At 37.4% G+C, this 17,795-nt stretch overlaps 1 protein-coding gene across 2 annotated transcripts in view; it reads left to right on the top strand.

Moving 5' to 3' along the window:
• The window catches only part of LOC108766863 (Down syndrome cell adhesion molecule-like protein Dscam2), a 189,180-nt gene that overhangs the window by 163,584 nt on the left and 7,801 nt on the right, over nucleotides 1–17,795 (top strand). For both annotated transcript variants that reach the window (XM_018516398.1, XM_018516397.1), the window contains exons 12-19: nucleotides 6,871–7,176; nucleotides 8,852–9,151; nucleotides 11,101–11,232; nucleotides 12,383–12,522; nucleotides 13,250–13,413; nucleotides 14,216–14,430; nucleotides 15,798–16,391; nucleotides 17,156–17,419. In XM_018516398.1, coding sequence (XP_018371900.1) covers nucleotides 6,871–7,176; nucleotides 8,852–9,151; nucleotides 11,101–11,232; nucleotides 12,383–12,522; nucleotides 13,250–13,413; nucleotides 14,216–14,430; nucleotides 15,798–16,391; nucleotides 17,156–17,419 — 2,115 coding nt within the window. The remainder of the gene's footprint in view (nucleotides 1–6,870; nucleotides 7,177–8,851; nucleotides 9,152–11,100; nucleotides 11,233–12,382; nucleotides 12,523–13,249; nucleotides 13,414–14,215; nucleotides 14,431–15,797; nucleotides 16,392–17,155; nucleotides 17,420–17,795) is intronic.

Below are 17,795 nucleotides of genomic sequence, written 5' to 3'. Positions count from 1 at the left end.
AAGTATTGGATTACGCTTCTAAAATTTCTTTTAAAAAACTGCTTTCAAATCGTTTCTAAAACTTCTTTCAAACCTCTTTTGAATTGCTTCCTTTACGATGAGAGATTTTGATTCGGTACTTAAAAATCGAGAGTGCTCGTCGCGCGCATTCGTTATTTTATTAATCTAAAGAGATCCAGCGCCCGCGCGTAAGTCAACGTCACGTGTTCGCTATCGATAACGTTGGGCGCCAATTAAGGATCGTCGACCGCCAAATTATCTTCAGCAAGGGAGAGAACTCTCACGTCTTCGCTCTACTTGCCGAAACTATGCGACGAAATTTATCAACGCGACGTCTCCGGCAAGAGAAGCTTCTTTGTTACCTCACCCGAGAACCTCGTTCCGCGTTCAACCTACTGTCTGTCTCTCTCTCTCTCTCTCCCTCTCTTTCTCTCCTTTCCTCCCCCCCTCCTCTCTCTCTGCCTTTGTACATGTATATGAGCGTTTATATACGTATGTATCGTCGCGTATATACGCGCGACAGACCTCTTTGGGCATTACTCACGTTACGCTGCGCTATCTGGTTCCCTGTACCCGCGCGGTTCCTCAATTATTCTCAAACAACCGCCCGCATTCTGTTCTAATACCCGCGGGGCTCTCGTGTTCCCCGCTTGCTGTAGGTACATACGTATCGTATATGCAGCGCAACGAGGCAAGTTATTATTGTCGTTCCGCGGCATTACGCTCGTCGCGACGTACCCTATCCACTACCCTGTCCCTCCTGCATCCCCTTGTCGAAAAGTCGACAACCAGGCACGAAAGGGGATCCCCTCTCACGCTCCGCTTGATTGTTTTCACCGTTCGTGTATCTCGCGAAATACACGAGCGTCCAAACACTCGAGAGACACACATACTCACTCCATGCAAACTCGGAAACGTAGTTAATGCCCGCCATCATAGGTCGTAACCCTTTCGTCGTCGGTGATGCAGGAAGATATCGCGAATTGTTCTCGATTCGCGCGTGGATAAATATAATTAATAAAACGCAGAGGGAGTGAGGTAAAATGGGAATAAATGACGATTATTTGCGTTACGGAAAATTCGTACGTGGAAAAATCAACGAATGAAGAATAAATTTAAATTTACGTTTTACATGAGTGAATATTATTAATATTAACCGCGCGAGTCGAGAGCCGCTCGTGTATCTCATTCGACGTTGATGGAATAATGAAATATTTCTTGCCGCGTTATTTTAATTTCGTCTCTCTGCCCTTAATTCAATATTATTTTAATTCCAGTACAAATACACTTACGCGATCACACAACAAATACAACACGGCGTATCTCCGGGAGGATAATTAAACGTCACTCCCGAGGTCTGCTTAACGATCAATATCTAATTCCGTCCATAATGATGGAGTCATGTAAGTCGTCATCACCGCCGATATATTGGCAACTATCTTTGGTGTTATATCTTTTGCTTCGTAATATAGGATATTATTAGAATGATAATTAACATCTTTCGCTTTATCTAACAACTGTAACAAGACGGAAGAAATCTGAGATCCATTAAACTTCGGCGTTCAGCAACTTATCAGCCCGGCTAAATGCAACCATAGATCCGCCGTTGTTAACCGATCCGTGAAACTAGCCTCGACGAGTCAAACTACAACTAATCTCAGCAGCGTGTTTTGCCTGACAACGTGTTTCTCCGTCGAAACACGTGAATCAATTTCGGGTTCGGTGAACGACGACGGACAAATTTTATTCGAAGCGACGGGACATGCCGAATCGTCCGTACGATTCAATTATTTCGCGAGTTTGTCTCTCACAATCCTGAATCGAGTTAAGCTAAGATTTTCCAGGCATTTAGGTGACGACATCCAGGACGAAGGCACGAAGCTACAAGCAGCGACAGGAGGCTGTCCGGATAAATTTGTTTTCATTCACACTCACAATCATCTGTTTCTCTCTCTTTTTTTGTGCAGTTCCGCCCACGATAGCCCCCTTTAGCTTTAAGAAGGACCTGTCGGAGGGTCTGCGGGCCCAGGTGACCTGCATGGTCGAGAAGGGCGATCCGCCGTTCACGATCATCTGGTCGAAGGATGGCGAGCAGATTTTCCGCCGCTGCCGCAACCATTAACGATCTCCGACAGCACTCTCAGACACCACCTGGGTTGCGCGTAACCAACATTGACGCCCATTCCAGCGCCATAGTTATCGAGCGCGTCACCGCCGCGCACACCGGCAACTATACTTGCCTAGCGCGCAATTCGGTGGCCGAGGTCCTTTGGACAGCCGAATTGATCGTTCGTGGTAAAGTAAAGAAACCGCACCACGCAGAAAACGCACCGAGCCTGTGTTCTTTTTCTCTGTTTTTCTCTCACGTCACTGTTTTGCACCTGGCAGCGCACTATTGTCTCTGCGACGATACAACGACGGCGAGTGAATGAATCTGGAGAATGAAAAAAGATTATCGGATCCATCAAATCTTAGACTTTTTTAGAAGAATGTATAAGAAAAAAGAATAATAAAAGATAAGCTACTGAATATTAATTTGATAAATTTGATAAATTTTTACGTTTTTTGTACTGTTCACGTCGATAGATTGTAATATAAAATTTGAATTAGTTTTATATAAATTTTTCAAATATAAATAATATAATTGCATTCTGTATAATTTTTGTTAAGCTGTTTATATGAACGAATAATATTTTTACCGCAGAAAAATACTTCAGACTTTATTTCTCAATAATATCAGTGATGTCTGACCATATAGTGTCTTTATCTACTGCCGACTAATTGAACAGCTAGACTATGCAGTTTAGATAAATTGCCACGAAGAAGAGAATTGCAATAGAAGAGATTAATTTTCTGGCCAGGGATTTACAAAACAGAAGTCAACGACTGCGAGATTTAAATATCGAGTCATTCTCCGATTCTATTCACCCGCGGCTATTGTATCGTCGTCACTTAAGCGCAGCCGCAGCCGCCGCAGCAGCAGCAGCAGCCGCCATCGCAGCCATCGGTCGAAAAATAGCATGAAGTAAGAGTCACGCACTAGAGCTGCGCTCGGATTTTGCGAACGAACCAAATATCCGGGTACCGCGACGAGAGTATTGACACTGTCGATGGATATCAACCTCTCGTGCTCACGTTCAGAATTGACATGTGCGCTTAGCTTTTTGCCGGTCCCGCCAAGTAATATTTTTTTTAATTTACCAAGTAATATCCGTCCCGTGAATTGTGATGTTCCACTAAGCAGGAGATAGTTGCACTTATGTTACTATTAGCAATTTTAAGAAGCTGATATTAACAATAAAACAGGGTTTACTACCAGGAAAGAACCTGATACTTTCTAGGAATTTCTTTTTTATTTATTTCTCCTGATAATCAGGGATTTTCGTAGAATTTCATTGAGATTAAAGAAATTTTAGGAATTTTATTTTTAAATTTAAATTCTGCTTTTTTCTGAAAATATTTTTTTAATCATTTTTTCTTCTAATATAAAATATTGACACTCAGTTAGCAATAAATATAACATATCTATGTATATTCAAGTACATTATCGTGTATTTCGCGAATTTTTATTTAAAAAAATTCAGAGTAAAACATATTTATAAAATATGATATTAATTAGTAGAATAGAGCTCACTGATATCTATCACATTTACAGTGCGCCTTGTCTTCTCTCTATTACTCTATAACAAATAAAATAAGAGCAAAACTATAGTTTAATTATTATAATAGCAATATTATAATTTAATTATGTTCTTTATTTTATATATTCTGTATATATTAATAATAATAATTATTATTATATAATGTATAGTTGTTATTACGATTATTTAGTTTGTCGTGTCGCTGAATATTTGTTTTTTATATAATAAGGTTATAAAAGATACACTTTATGTAAATTTTAGTTTACCTAAAATATCTCATATTATTTATTTTTCAGTACGACTTTTCTGCCGCTTAAAATCACTCGTCCGGCACTTTCAATATCTGACAGATCTCTTCTGGGTAATACATTCAGGGTAATACTCTCGCGAATATAATCTACGTATCTCGCTTGAAAATGTTTAGAGTCGAGGTATATCCCCAATAATTTTTTCCGTTCCAATATTTCGGTATTTTGTGTTGTACGAGTCTTTTTTTTACAAAAGAATCAGAGAAAATATTTTTCTATGGTACCCTATGCGAAATTCGTTCATTAAATTCGAGATAGTTGCGTGCGAAATTTTTTTAAAAGCGTATCGCGCGCACGTGAATGTTGGCCAGATATTCACGAGAGACACACAGAACAATTCGCTATCCGAATAAACGAACAACGGCATTGTTCAAATAAACGCAGCTCTAGAGTCCTTTTTACGAGATGATACGCGAGAAATGACGAAGCAGCAGCAGCAGCAGCAGCCGCCGCCGCCGCCGCCGCCGCACAGCCAGCAAGCCCGTCGCACCACCGCACATGAGCACAGCATAATAATATATTGTTATTTTACCCCACGGATCACCCCGTAATATATTTTCTATCTAGATATATATCTAACAACAACGGGCGCACTGTTCAACTTGCACTCTGTACCCCTTATCGCAATAATTAAGTACTGCGATCGTATACAGCCTTCGTATTAATTCCGCAAGTGTCAAATGCAGCGGTACTCGACCCTTTGACCTTTGACAGTCGAGATTTTCGGACCAACGTGACGAACAACAATACATCTTCTTTAAATACTTCGATGTCAAATGAGAGAAGCACTATTAATTTTAAAAGCATTAAACTCTTGAACGTGTTGGTCAGCGCGTTGGTCAGCATCGAGGACCGCTGAATCGTATATCGGGATACAACGAAATAAAAAAGGAGAAATGCGCGAGAAAAGAAAAACAAGGAATGAAATCTCGACCGATACGAGGTGCTTGTCAGTATTCAACACGATCGCAGTAGCCCAAAATGAAATATACTGCATGCGAGGGCCAATATGGCCACTTTACGAATCTCGGCTTCGCATATAGCACCACTTCGTCTTGAGTCATGGTGAGCCAGCAGCAGCAACAGCGGCAGCAGCAGCGGCAGCAGCAGCAGTATAAGCAGCAGCAGCAGCAGCAGCAGCAGCAATTTTGTAGTTCAATTTGGAGCACCAACTCACGTTCACTTCACCCAGCACACGCATATCTGCACTGACACGTTTTTCAGTTTATTTTTCTCTCTTATTTAGTTTTGAGCGCCACTAATCCCTTGGCACCGACTTCCCGATGTGACGCTCGCATCTCGTGTTTCGTTTATATTCCTTTCGTCTCCTTTTTTTCATCTCTTCTGCTCTCGTCACCGTCGTCACCGAAAATTCGTATGCCGCCTATCCACCCTACCTTGCACCGAGACGAGTCGGTCTCGTTTGATCCGAACGTTCGTCGGAATAATCGATTCCCGATACGAAATCGTTATTAAATTGAAAAGAGGACGAAGGACCGAAGGATCGCATTTAAAGGATTTGAATTAATAGGCAATCAGATGCCGCAGTCAAAGTATTTAAATTAAGAAAAAGAAAGCTTAAGCGTTCTCCAGCTCTGAAATGTAATTTTAAAAATACAGTACCTCTGGGGAAACCTCTGTTATTTCTCTCACTAAAATAAATTGTAGCGATAAGTCCATGTCTTCATTATTGCGCGTGCTGCTACACTCTTTGTTGATTCTATTATCTAACACGTAGACTGCCACGGTTATTCGGCGTGGGAAATAACAAATTTGTCCATGTAGCTCGATTTTCATAATATAACAAGTGTATCCTTCATCCGCTCGATCCTTCAATTATTAATCACGATTGAATGATAATATGCTTGCAAGCGCATAAATGCATGGCGCATTATGCAAATGAATGCGCGAATAATTCGGCGCGCAAACGTTCGGCTCGGGCGGGACGCGCATTTTGCGCACCTTGTGCATATATTTGTACGCAACAATTGATCGTGCACATTCGTATGTGGTATTGAATTCGCACAGCACCGATTTATCGTATTACGTATATCGCTCTCTGTGATCATCACGGTGTTTATCGCCGATATATTATTTTACTATTTGTCGCCGATGGAAAAATCTCTCCATCGCGCGCGCACGTTGCAGCGTTAGCACCGTTTCCGCACTTTTCCTGCCAGTCCCTCCATCCTCTGCGTCTCTCTTCCATCTGTTTCTTTGTTGTGAGACAGACGGAGAAACAGAGGTGAGAAGAAAGACGAACGAAAAGAGCAAGCAATCCGCCAATACATTGGCGGACAATTCGTAATTTTTATCAGCGAAAGTTTTGCGCCGTTTGTCCGCAATCCCGAGAGGACGTACCAGTCTTCTCCTTCGCGCACCTTCAAATCCTATTTCTCTTTACTTTCACGGCAGCTGAAGTAGAAAGTTGCAGTAGGCCAATCCTCTCCTCGAGAACTTTTCGCTCTTGCCTCAGCGCAATAAGCTTAGATAGAGAAACGTACGACGAGATTCGGAAGAACATTCCCTCACGAATTCAGTGTTCTCGATAAAACGCGACATTTCGTCAAGATTGAAAGTTTAACAATTGCGCGATAAACAATTTTTTCTTGAATTAATTTGACATATTTCCTCCAATTAATTATAGTAAAAAATTATGCGTTCGTTAATTTATTTCTCCGTGATAAAAATTTATTTATGTTAGATCAGATTATTTAGTCTTTCAATAAGATGTAAAATTGACATTTTTTTGCAATTTGAAGAATTAAATATAATTAAGTAAAACAATGTGATTTTTGTCATCTGCTCGCGAATTTTGGCGCTTAATCGGGGCAATCGGGACTTCCGGACCGCGTCGTTGTAGTAGCTGTCGCATTTCGGGATACGTGACAATCGATTAATGATTGCGCATTGTGGGTCAGTGCCGCCACGATGGGTGGTGGAGCCGCAGGACGCCCGTGCGTCGGAGGGGATGCCCCGATTGAGTTTGCATTGTCACGCTGACGGGTTTCCGCCGCCGTTGGTCACATGGCGGCGCGGCAGCGGCAAGAAACCTGGCAATTATCACGACATTGCCAGCCATGAGCACATGCAGGACCTGAGGATACACTCCAACGGTTCACTGGTGTTTGGCCGGGTCCAGGAGGATCATGAGGGCTTCTACCTATGCGAGGCTGTAAATGGCATTGGAGCCGGGCTCAGTAAAGTCGTTTATCTCACCGTCAACGGTATGTATCAATTTTAATTTTGTGTGTGTGTGTGTCCTCAAGTTAATCAAATTCGAAAATTGCTAATAATGTTGTAAAACTTATTTTTAAACAATATAAGTATAGATATGTTTATCATATTTTTGTACCTCTCAACATCCACAGAGTTCAGTAACTATTCCTTTAAAAGCATTTTTTTTTAATTATACGCCATTAATATATTTAAGAAAGCCTTATTTACAATTTTTTAATAATATTAAGAATTATAATCTCTACTAAGAAATGTTTCACAAGAACATAAATTAATCGAATAAAATTTTATTATATTTGTTATAATAGTGGAAAAAAAATTAGTTGATCTCTCTGTTAATATCTCTTTCTTAATATCTATTCTTTATAATCTAATCTAATTGTCAAAAGGAAATTTAATAACTAGGAAAATTTAATAACTAGGAATGTAATTTTTTTACAATAGAAACGTCATTAAACCTCCCATTACTATCTACAGTTACAGAAAATACTTTAACGCTAAAGCTTTACGAGATAAAATATCTTTCTCTCTCATAATTTCTTTAGTAGGATTAGTCTTCTACTAATTGGTGATTAACCCTAATTGGATCTTGCTGAAACTTTAGGTATTATCAACAGTGTGACGATTGACCCGTGTAGTCAATTTAATCCTTATCCTATTAAACATTGAGGAAATATTTTTTGATGAAATAATCGAATTGCTGAGCTCCCTTTTTATAAAAGATAATGATTTTTAGAACATTAACGAAATTTACTTGATAACATATCTTGTCAAATTAATTTTTTCAATTCTTAATTCTTAATCTTTTTGTTTTTTGAATTTTTTTTAGTTTTATAACTTTTAAACTTTATCTTACTTTAAAATAAATATGTACAAGAGACATCAATAAGTCCCATTAATATAATATTTAAATTGTATTATAATAATTATTATTATTATTTATAACGCACATGTTATTAATTAAATTATAGTTTATAATAAAATAAGTAATCTAATAATATAAAAACCAATTTAAACGTTTAAATCTTACTTAATTTTCTGTAAATAATTTTGCCAATTTGATCAGATCTGCCTCTTTTCCTGTTAGCTTACATCTTATTTTAGAAGACCTATATTTTGTGTTCAGAATAAAATTTTATATATAATTTTATACCGCAACAACACAAACAACACAACACACATTGCACAAAAAGAATAATTTTGTTAAGCATCTAAAAATTTATGTAGATACAGACAATAATTTTATTGGATCATTAAAAGAATTATATAGGACGCCCAAGCTGGTTGCTAGAATATTTTTTTGCAACCTTGCTCATCATGCTTATTATCTCTACGTAATTATTTTGATGGTCTAATAAAATTATTTTCAGGTATCTAGCTAAATTTTTTAATACTTTAGTAAAATCGTTTTTTTCTGTATACGAAAAATACTTTAGAATAGAAACGCACATACATGCATATATAAAAATTTATAAGATACAAAATTACAGGATTTTTTAAACTTGATGAATATTGTTCAAAGTATAACTCAAGAATTTAATTTTATTAAATAGAATTTATTTAAATATGACTGTGTTCTAAAATAATCTAAAATAATGTGCATTTTAAGTCTGCACCATACCTAACTATATAATTATAAATAGAATTCTATTCCGCTTGATACAGTTCCCGCACATTTTGTGGAGAAGCATCGTAATCAGACCGCGAGGCTGGGCTCGAATGCTTCTTTACGTTGCGAAGCGAAAGGCGACCATCCTTTGAAGATAGTTTGGAAGAAAGCAGGCTCCCAATTGGATCCTAAGCTTCCCGATTATCGTTATACCCTGAAGGAGGATAACACTACCGACGGCGCCGTTAGCGTTCTCGGTTTCGTCAGCACTAGCCGCGAGGACAGTGGAAGGTATTTTTGTATCGCGTCCAATGCTTACGGCCGCGACGAGATGACGATTCATCTTTATATCCAAGGTACTTTATATTCAATAAATTATTATCTATATACTATCTTGCGAGGGAAGCTCTTTGAAAAATCATCGACACCGAATACAAAGACATAATATTAATTGATAATACTACTTGAAAGATAGTATTAATATACAGAAGGACATATAATAATTGTAACAACACAGCAGCAAGAAAAAAGTTGCAATAAAAATAACAATGATATTTCCGTGTTAACGTTGACGTTTCATAATCGTTTGTTCTCTGTCGGAGATAGGAGATAGTCAATGAAGTCCATGAATTTATTGCGAAGCGAGTTATCGCGATGATGCCTTCGGGGCGTCAGTCGGTCGGTTGTTTGTGCGTAACGCTATTTCGCTGAATGTAATTATCGTAATGTATACAGGCACTCGACAACGCGCGTCCATTTAATTTAATGTACGTCCGTGCAAGTACGCGCACGGAGAGACAGATGAGCCGGTGGCTCGCACTCTCTATGTGTTCTCCAAAATGAGATACGCTTCGAGCGGACGTATTGTGCCGGATAACCCGTGAAATATGCATAATGCAGGTACGCGACAATCGTGCCATAACTGAAAATTATTCCATAGGACGCGATACACGGCGGACGATGCCTCGGAATTAGCCGAAAATTTCCAACTAATTGTCCAACTGTAATTTCGCGCGGTGAAACATTTTAATAGAGGTCATACCAAAAATCATTCTGACGCTATTTAAAATAGCGTATTAAATGTTGAAATTATATGTGCGTCAGTCAAGCTTTTATTAGATAATACCGTCGCTACTATAAAAACGCTATAATGCCTCTTTAGATGTCATACAAAATAACACATGTTAAAATGACTGATCGCAGGTAAAATGCACATAGTATAATATATAAATAAAAATTTTTATCCATAATGAATATGATAGTGAAGGAGTTAATTTAAAATTAGTATTCCTAAAACTCATACATAAAAATATGAAAAACGCGTATACTAATTATAAATCGGATTTAGTAAACGATAGAAAATTGTTTAAACATTGAAAAGTTTAATATTGATTTTACATTAATTTCGGAATATTATTGATACGTAGATTTTGAATGAGATCATTAAGCGTTAAGTTATTCAATGATCATTAGGGGGGTTTAATCTATCATACTAAAAGCGGAGAGAAGCTTTTAGAAATTCTGTCTGTTATATATTAGTTTGAATCTCCTGGTGGTCAATATTATATATCAGCATTATGTATTATCTAATAAAGGTACGTTCTATTTGGCACTCACAACGCTCGCGAGCATCATTTATGCTTATTTAACATTTGATAAACAACAAGGATGAAATAATTCTACCAGTGTTGTAAACATTAAATGGAATACAGCCTAAGTGATTCAATTCTTAAGCAGTTTTATATTATTATTTTGTTTAGTATATATTTTATTTAGGAGTGTTATGAAGAGATACAAACAATTAAACTACATATTTCATTACAGTTTTTCTAATTTAATTTAGGGGGATTATTAGCGTTTCAGATTGAATGTGTTAAGAGTCTGAATATTTCGGCGCACAATCATATCTTAAAAAAAATAAAATCAATTTATAATAATAAAGAATATATATCGTATTATTTGAAACATTTAACTTTGACTGGCTATTGACGTTCTCTATGTTTTGATTTATTCATATTTACGGTCGTGCTTAATATTATATATTTCATCATTATATTTCATTATTATTTCAAGATCGATAGTGCATTTATTCTTTTTTTCTTTTAAGTTAGTAATTAGTTTATATTTATAAAAGTTTAAATTATAAATATTTTGTTATTAAAAGAGTGAAATGTAAGAAAAACTTGTGTTATATTAATTAAGAAGGCTTTCCTTGTAAAATTTACTTATCGATAGCAATATTGTATCATTCAATAGTGATAGCATTCTAAAGTTAAAAGAGATCTACATAATTATTGATATATAGAGCCTCCAGACTTTCCACGAAACCTTCACGTGATCGAGAAAGGCAGTCGTCACATTAATCTAGGCTGGACAACTAGTCAAGACGGGAACAGTCCAATTACCCAATACATAATCGAGTACAAAACCGAATCAGGTAAGCATCGTAGTTATTATCTTAATTCAATTCATCGTAGTAATTATCTTAATTCAATTAAAATAATTGAAAAATCTAATGTCTACAAATTTAATATTATCTATTTAGGAGAACATTAACATAAAAAAAGTTTTTAAAATAGATTAAATTTATTAATGAAAATTATTAATAAATTATTCCTGTACATTATATCATATACAATTATAAATAAATTATTAATAAAAATTGAAAGTATGTTAATAAAAATTTGATACCCAAGTATTTCACATCTGATTTTACATGCTTGATTGCAAATTGCAAACAGGAGTATTAATTTCTAGAATTTATTTGTATAAATATATATAATTAAATTGTAGAATTAGATATTCTAAATTGATTTATATTCTGGATAAATACACATACTACTGTGATAAAAAAATATCCAAACTTTATTATTTAAAAATTGCGGGAAAACTGTAAATCAAATCCGTTTACTTTGTTAAGTTGGTATACATGTCCTTCACATTTGGTAAAAAAAAATCATGGCGTTCCTTCAACCCGTTTGAAAATGACAGTCGTTTATGTCAATGAAGATTTTTGTGCGTGGCAATTTTGATCGAAATTTCGTTCGTAACGCAATATTTCAAACAAATTTTTTGCTCGATACTTTTCGGTAAAAATCGCCGCGCACAACAATCTTCACTGAGATAAATAACTGTCAGGGGCTTCACACAATAAAAGGAACAGAGAACAGAGAATAAGAATTTCAACTTATCAGAAATCATGTATTGTGAAATACGCAGTGTGTATTCCGCAATACATGATTTCTGATAGGTTGAAATTCTTATTCTCTGTTCTCTGTTCCCTGTTCCTTTTATTGTGCGGAGCCCCTCATTCTCAAACGACTTGAAGGAACGCCATGATTTTTTTACCAAATGTGAAGGAGATGTGTACCAACTTAGCAAAGCAAACGGATTTGATTTAGTTTTTCCGCAATTAAAAAAAATAAAGTTCAGATACTTTTTGATCACAGAGTATATAATCCAAAATATTGAAAGAGCTGATAACAGCTCGTATGGACAGGTATAAATATAACAGCAGCTTCATCTGATCGACGTTTCCATTGACCCGGGGGATTAAATTACCGCAAGATGATCGTTCAATTTTGCAGAAGTATGGCACGACCACACGTTCCACACGACGGTACCGGGGACACGTGCTCGCGGCCACGTGAGCGGTTTGCGTCCTGCGGTCACTTACCAGTTCCGGATGTACGCGGACAACGAACTGGGTCGGAGTCAAGCGAGCGACGTAGGTATCGGGGCCAGGCCGAACATTTACAAGTCAAATCGCACCCTCGGACGATCGTATTCCTCGCCGACTAGTCGGTCGTCATCCCTTCCTCCCTCGAGAATTAAAACAATCGGGACACCGGTGTGTGATGGGGACCGAGCTCGATCGATATTTTCCCGCGCGCATAAAAAAAAAGAACTATCTCATCTCGAAACGTATCCCTCTCTCCGTCGTCTCTTGACGGATGTGCGGCTGCATCGTTGGCCTGGATTTAAATTGCGCTCCACGCTGCTCTTTCGAGCATATCGACCCCTCTCGCACTTTTTTATCTTCCGGAAAAGAATTCGTTTGCGCGTTTAAGGATGCAGTCTGCGTAACATCCGCCGCAATGCTTTGAAGCGAAATATCGAAGTGCATCCAGCCAAATTCGTTTTGTTCCCGCAGATTCTCCCCAACTGCGATCTGCGTTTCACATGTTTCCTTAAACACCGACGTGACAGCTGACATCCATTTTATATTGCACTATATGTACTTTTTAAACGATTTCTGAATCTATGTCAGTTTCACAAAAGAATTTAATCCGTCTTTATTTTACGATCGTCTCTTTTTGTAATTCAAATTCGTTACGAACAAAAATGACAAAATACTTGAAAAGTTTAGTGGCAATTAATGGGATAAAAGAATACGCAACGAAAGTGAATGGACTCGCCAAAGATTTCAAAAGAAGATTTTATGGGCTTTTCAGATTTTAGAAACGACAACAGAGGGAGAGAAACCGGGTGGACCACCGCGAAATCTCAAAGTAGACCCCATCAGCTCGACCGAGTTCAACGTCACCTGGGATCCGCCCGATCATGATTTATGGAACGGCGAGATACTCGGTTATCATGTCGGCTACAAGGAACACAGGTAACGACCGAAAACACTGCCGTTATTTTAACGACGTGCCTCGACAGATAGGGGTTTGTTTCCTCCCTCGCGCGCGCATACATATAGGCACGCACACAGAATTCTAACTTCCTGTATTTCAGCCCACAGAGCTGATACCGTAGAATTCACGCGCCATTAATAAACGACGAGCTATCTCGGGGTCAGTTATTTATCCGCCTGGGGCAACGCTGACAAATCCTCGAAAAACTATAGGCTTTTTTACGGCCGCGTTTTGTTACATCGCTCCAGTGCGCTTTTGTTGTGATGCTTTTACCACGAACCAGTGAAATTTGATATAAATTTTTTCCATCTTTCTAGAATGCTAAATTACATTGACTAGGTCAATATAAATTTGATGATGTAGCTTATGCGTCCTCTGTTTCTACTTTTGATTACTTTTTAACTTATCTTTATTATTAGATTTTTAATCGATATATTTAATTTAATATACAATCCGCATAATGCTTCTCACTTATTTATTATTTTATAAACTGCATATTCTCTGAAATATTCAAAAGATGAAATTTCTGATTTCTTTATCTCATTTATTGTATATTTTTTTAATTATAATTTTATTTTAAGTTTATCTTGGTACTTTCTGTCACGTGTGTCATTTACATAAATCCATATTATTTTTACATTTTTCACACAGTAATCTAATATCAACTTCGCCGCTGAAACTTTACACAAAGTTTAGGGTTAAAAGGAGACACTTGACACCCTTTCTGCAAACTAATTAATCATACAAGCCAGGTGTAACGAACACTTTCGTGAACTTCAGGTTGGGGGCGGAGCAATACACGTATAAAACTGTGGAAAGACGGATCTCGACAGCGAGCGTCGCTCTGGGTTTGGCAAGAACATCCATGCCCGGACGTCAGCATCACTTGACGAACTTGAAGAAGTTCACGCGTTACAGCGTGGTCGTTCAAGCGTTCAATGCCCTCGGACCTGGTCCCATGACTCAGGAAGTCGTGGCGTCAACACTCGAGGACGGTAAGCGACCGTAAAAATAAGTACCGTTGATCGATTCATTTTCGGTAAGAGTCAAGAACACCGCAAAGCATGTTTTTACTACAGCCCTGACGAAAATATAAATCGGAGTATAAATCGAATGTAAGCGTAAACGCCTCTTTTACATTTCGTTGTTTCAATTTTCTCCACCTGGAAACTTCGTTTATGCTTCTATTACTATCTCCTTACATTCGACTTATGCTCCGATTTATATTTTTGTCAGAAAAACATCTCGCTGGAACGAAAAACAATTTCTAAATTATTTTGCAAACTTCTTAAAATAGTTGAGATAGGGCTAAAAATGTGCAATAAATGTCAATCTTAAATCTGTTTGGTCCAGATTAATTTTATTGAGTTTCGGTGAAGTGGCACATTTATCGTAGGTTTCCCGATGAATCGAACAACGACGAAAATATGCACATTGAACGCCAATGGAATTAACATACCTGATACGATCGATCGGCGCATTCGCGAGCTCGGGAGAGCGAAATTCTCGTCTAGACGGCTATTTTCGCGTCAGAACTCGACCCGAGAAGCTTCAAAAATTCATGAAGAGAATAATATTCGCGCCTTCTCGCGAGCCTATCACGAATTCCGCTATGAATACCGACCGCATGCGGCCGTGGCTGCACGACTTCCTGGATAAATAATAAATTCAGATGCGGCACCCGTGCTCGCAAATAACTTCTTTAATCTTATCCCCGCCGGGGAATGGCGGACCCGACGAAACTTTCAAGTGCAAGCACTCCGATATTTTCGATCGTGGGGAGGCAAACATCCTCGCGACTTACAACGGCAACGGTATCTCTTTAAAAACTTTCCTCCTAAACCCGTTCTTGAAATATTCCACGCGTATAGTCACATTGCGCTCGAATATACGACGAATATCGACATTTTAAATGTAGTACGAGTTTTACGAGCTGCACCGTTCGTATTTCCTAAATTATTACTATCGTAAAAATATATCCAATTTACAGCAATGTCATAATTTTCATTAAAATTAATATACTGATAAATATCTATGTGTGAATATATATATATATATATATATATATATTAGATTACTATTCTTTTATTTTAAATGCATAACTAAAATAGTGCTGCGCTACTTTCATTTCTAGTATATTTAAATTTGTTTATTCTTACATGCTAAAATATAATAATAATAATCTATTAATCTTATAAAAAAATAGTAAGTCTCATTTTTAAACAACGTATAAATGTTAAATGACAATATTACGTACATAATACGCATATAACATATTTTAATAAAAGATATTTACAATATGAAAGTTGATGGATTACTTTGCTAAGATAAAACCTTTGAATGGAACTTTGAATTTTTCTAGTCCCCAGCAGCCCTCCTCAGGATGTGCGATGCACCGCGCTCTCGTCAACATCCTTACAAGTCTCGTGGGAATCTCCGCCCGATTCCAGCCTGAACGGGATCCTGAAAGGTTACAAGGTCATGTGGGAAAACATGGATGCGATAACGGAGTCTGTCAAACCAGAGATGAAGATCACCACTGCACTAACTGTAGGACTCCACGGCCTGGAAAAGTACACGAATTATTCGATCCAAGTCCTGGCGTATACCAGAACTGGCGATGGCGTCGCCTCGTCACCCCTTTATTGTGTAACCGAAGAGGACCTGCCGCAGGTGCCGGCCGGTGTCAAAGCAGTTGTCAGCTCGGCCACGTCCATTATCGTCTCTTGGCAACCGCCCCTGAAGAGTAACGGCAACATCACCTCCTACAACGTACATATCCGCGGATTGGGATCGGAGGGTAAATGGCACAGAAGAGCCCTGCCGCCGTATCAGACCAGCTATCAGGCCGAGGATTTGCACAAGAGGAGCCAGTACGAATTCACGATCGCGGCGGTCACCTCGGTTGGCGAGGGTCCGCAAACCCCGTCCGTCACGGTCTCTCCTTCCAGTGAAGGTAAAAAGATTATTTTTATTTCATTCAGATGCTGAATTAGCTTCGAGATTACATGGTCTCTTACATGGTCTACTTAAGCTTTGCGATTTTTTTTTAATTTTTTATAACTAGGATTAAAATTTTTAACTAGGATTTAAATTTTGTGCTGTGTATAAAATTGGAAACTTGTAGTCAGATTCAAAAGAGGAAACATATATTTCTAAACATTAAAAAATATAGCGTATTAAAACGGAATCTACATTCTGGATATTTTATTTACCTTATCTTATTTATACAAAGATTTATACGTCAATATATTTCACACTCTATGTACTTTCGATATTCAGAAGATTGTACGAGAACGCGAAAGAGTAGTTTATAATACATTGGTACATCGAAAATATGCAGCTTTACTGCAGTAGTGAAACTTGGAGCTATTCGGCGCACAAATTGGACTAGTTGCGAAAGTTACGTTTTCAAGCGTCGTTTGAAAACGATTCGCCCATCGTATAAACATCCGTTTTTCGAGCTAAATAAATTGTCTAAAGTCAACTGGTAATGACATACCGAGTGCCGTATTTATGTTTGTTAATGAGTCGCGCGCTTTTTATTTTCTTCTCAGCTTCTCAGCAGAAAGTCTTTGCAAACTCTTTATAACGAACTTTAAATCTTTCCCGTCATGAAACACTTTCTCTGAGTTTGCTTCGCGTGGTTGATAAAAGCTAACTTATCAACGACGACTATCGTGCACTCAATAAGGATTCGCTCGACTTACTCTATTACAGTACGCGCCGCCATATATTCGTTCGGTACTACGCTTATCGTACCGTGGAAGCAAGATGTAACGCTGCCTTGTCAAAGCGTGGGTAAACCCTCGATTAATTGGAAGCAATGGGGTCAGATAGTCAAGCCATCCGCCAGGGTGTCTCTCCATACCGATGGATTTTTGCAGATCACTGAGCTTCATAGAGAGGATAGCGGAAATTACACTTGCTTCGTGGAGAATCGCCATGGCTCCGATCAAATAACTCATCGTTTAACCGTACAAGGTAAACGCAATTTTCATTTTAGTATAATAATCACGCATGATTTATTATCAGTAATATAATATTATTTACTTTAATTTAATTTTATTAATTATTGGAAAATTAATTACAAAAAGTTCATTGTGCCACAATTAATTAATGAAATAAAATTAAGTTATCTCTATAAAAAAATAATATATATGTACTAGTAGTTAATTAAATTTATTAAATTCTAAATGATTTAATTTAAATGCTATGTTTGTTTATTATTACATGTTTTGATTTATGTACCCTGTTTTATTATTTTAAATACAAAACTAATACTGATAATAATTAGTACATATTAATGTTAATATTTACATTTAATTTTTATTCGACCATAAATCAATTTTCTTTAAAA

This window comes from Trachymyrmex cornetzi, unplaced genomic scaffold (genome assembly GCF_001594075.2).
Source record: "Trachymyrmex cornetzi isolate Tcor2-1 unplaced genomic scaffold, Tcor1.1 scaffold637, whole genome shotgun sequence".
Taxonomy (NCBI): Eukaryota; Metazoa; Arthropoda; class Insecta; order Hymenoptera; family Formicidae; genus Trachymyrmex; species Trachymyrmex cornetzi.
This window is presented reverse-complemented; position numbering and strand designations above follow the sequence as displayed.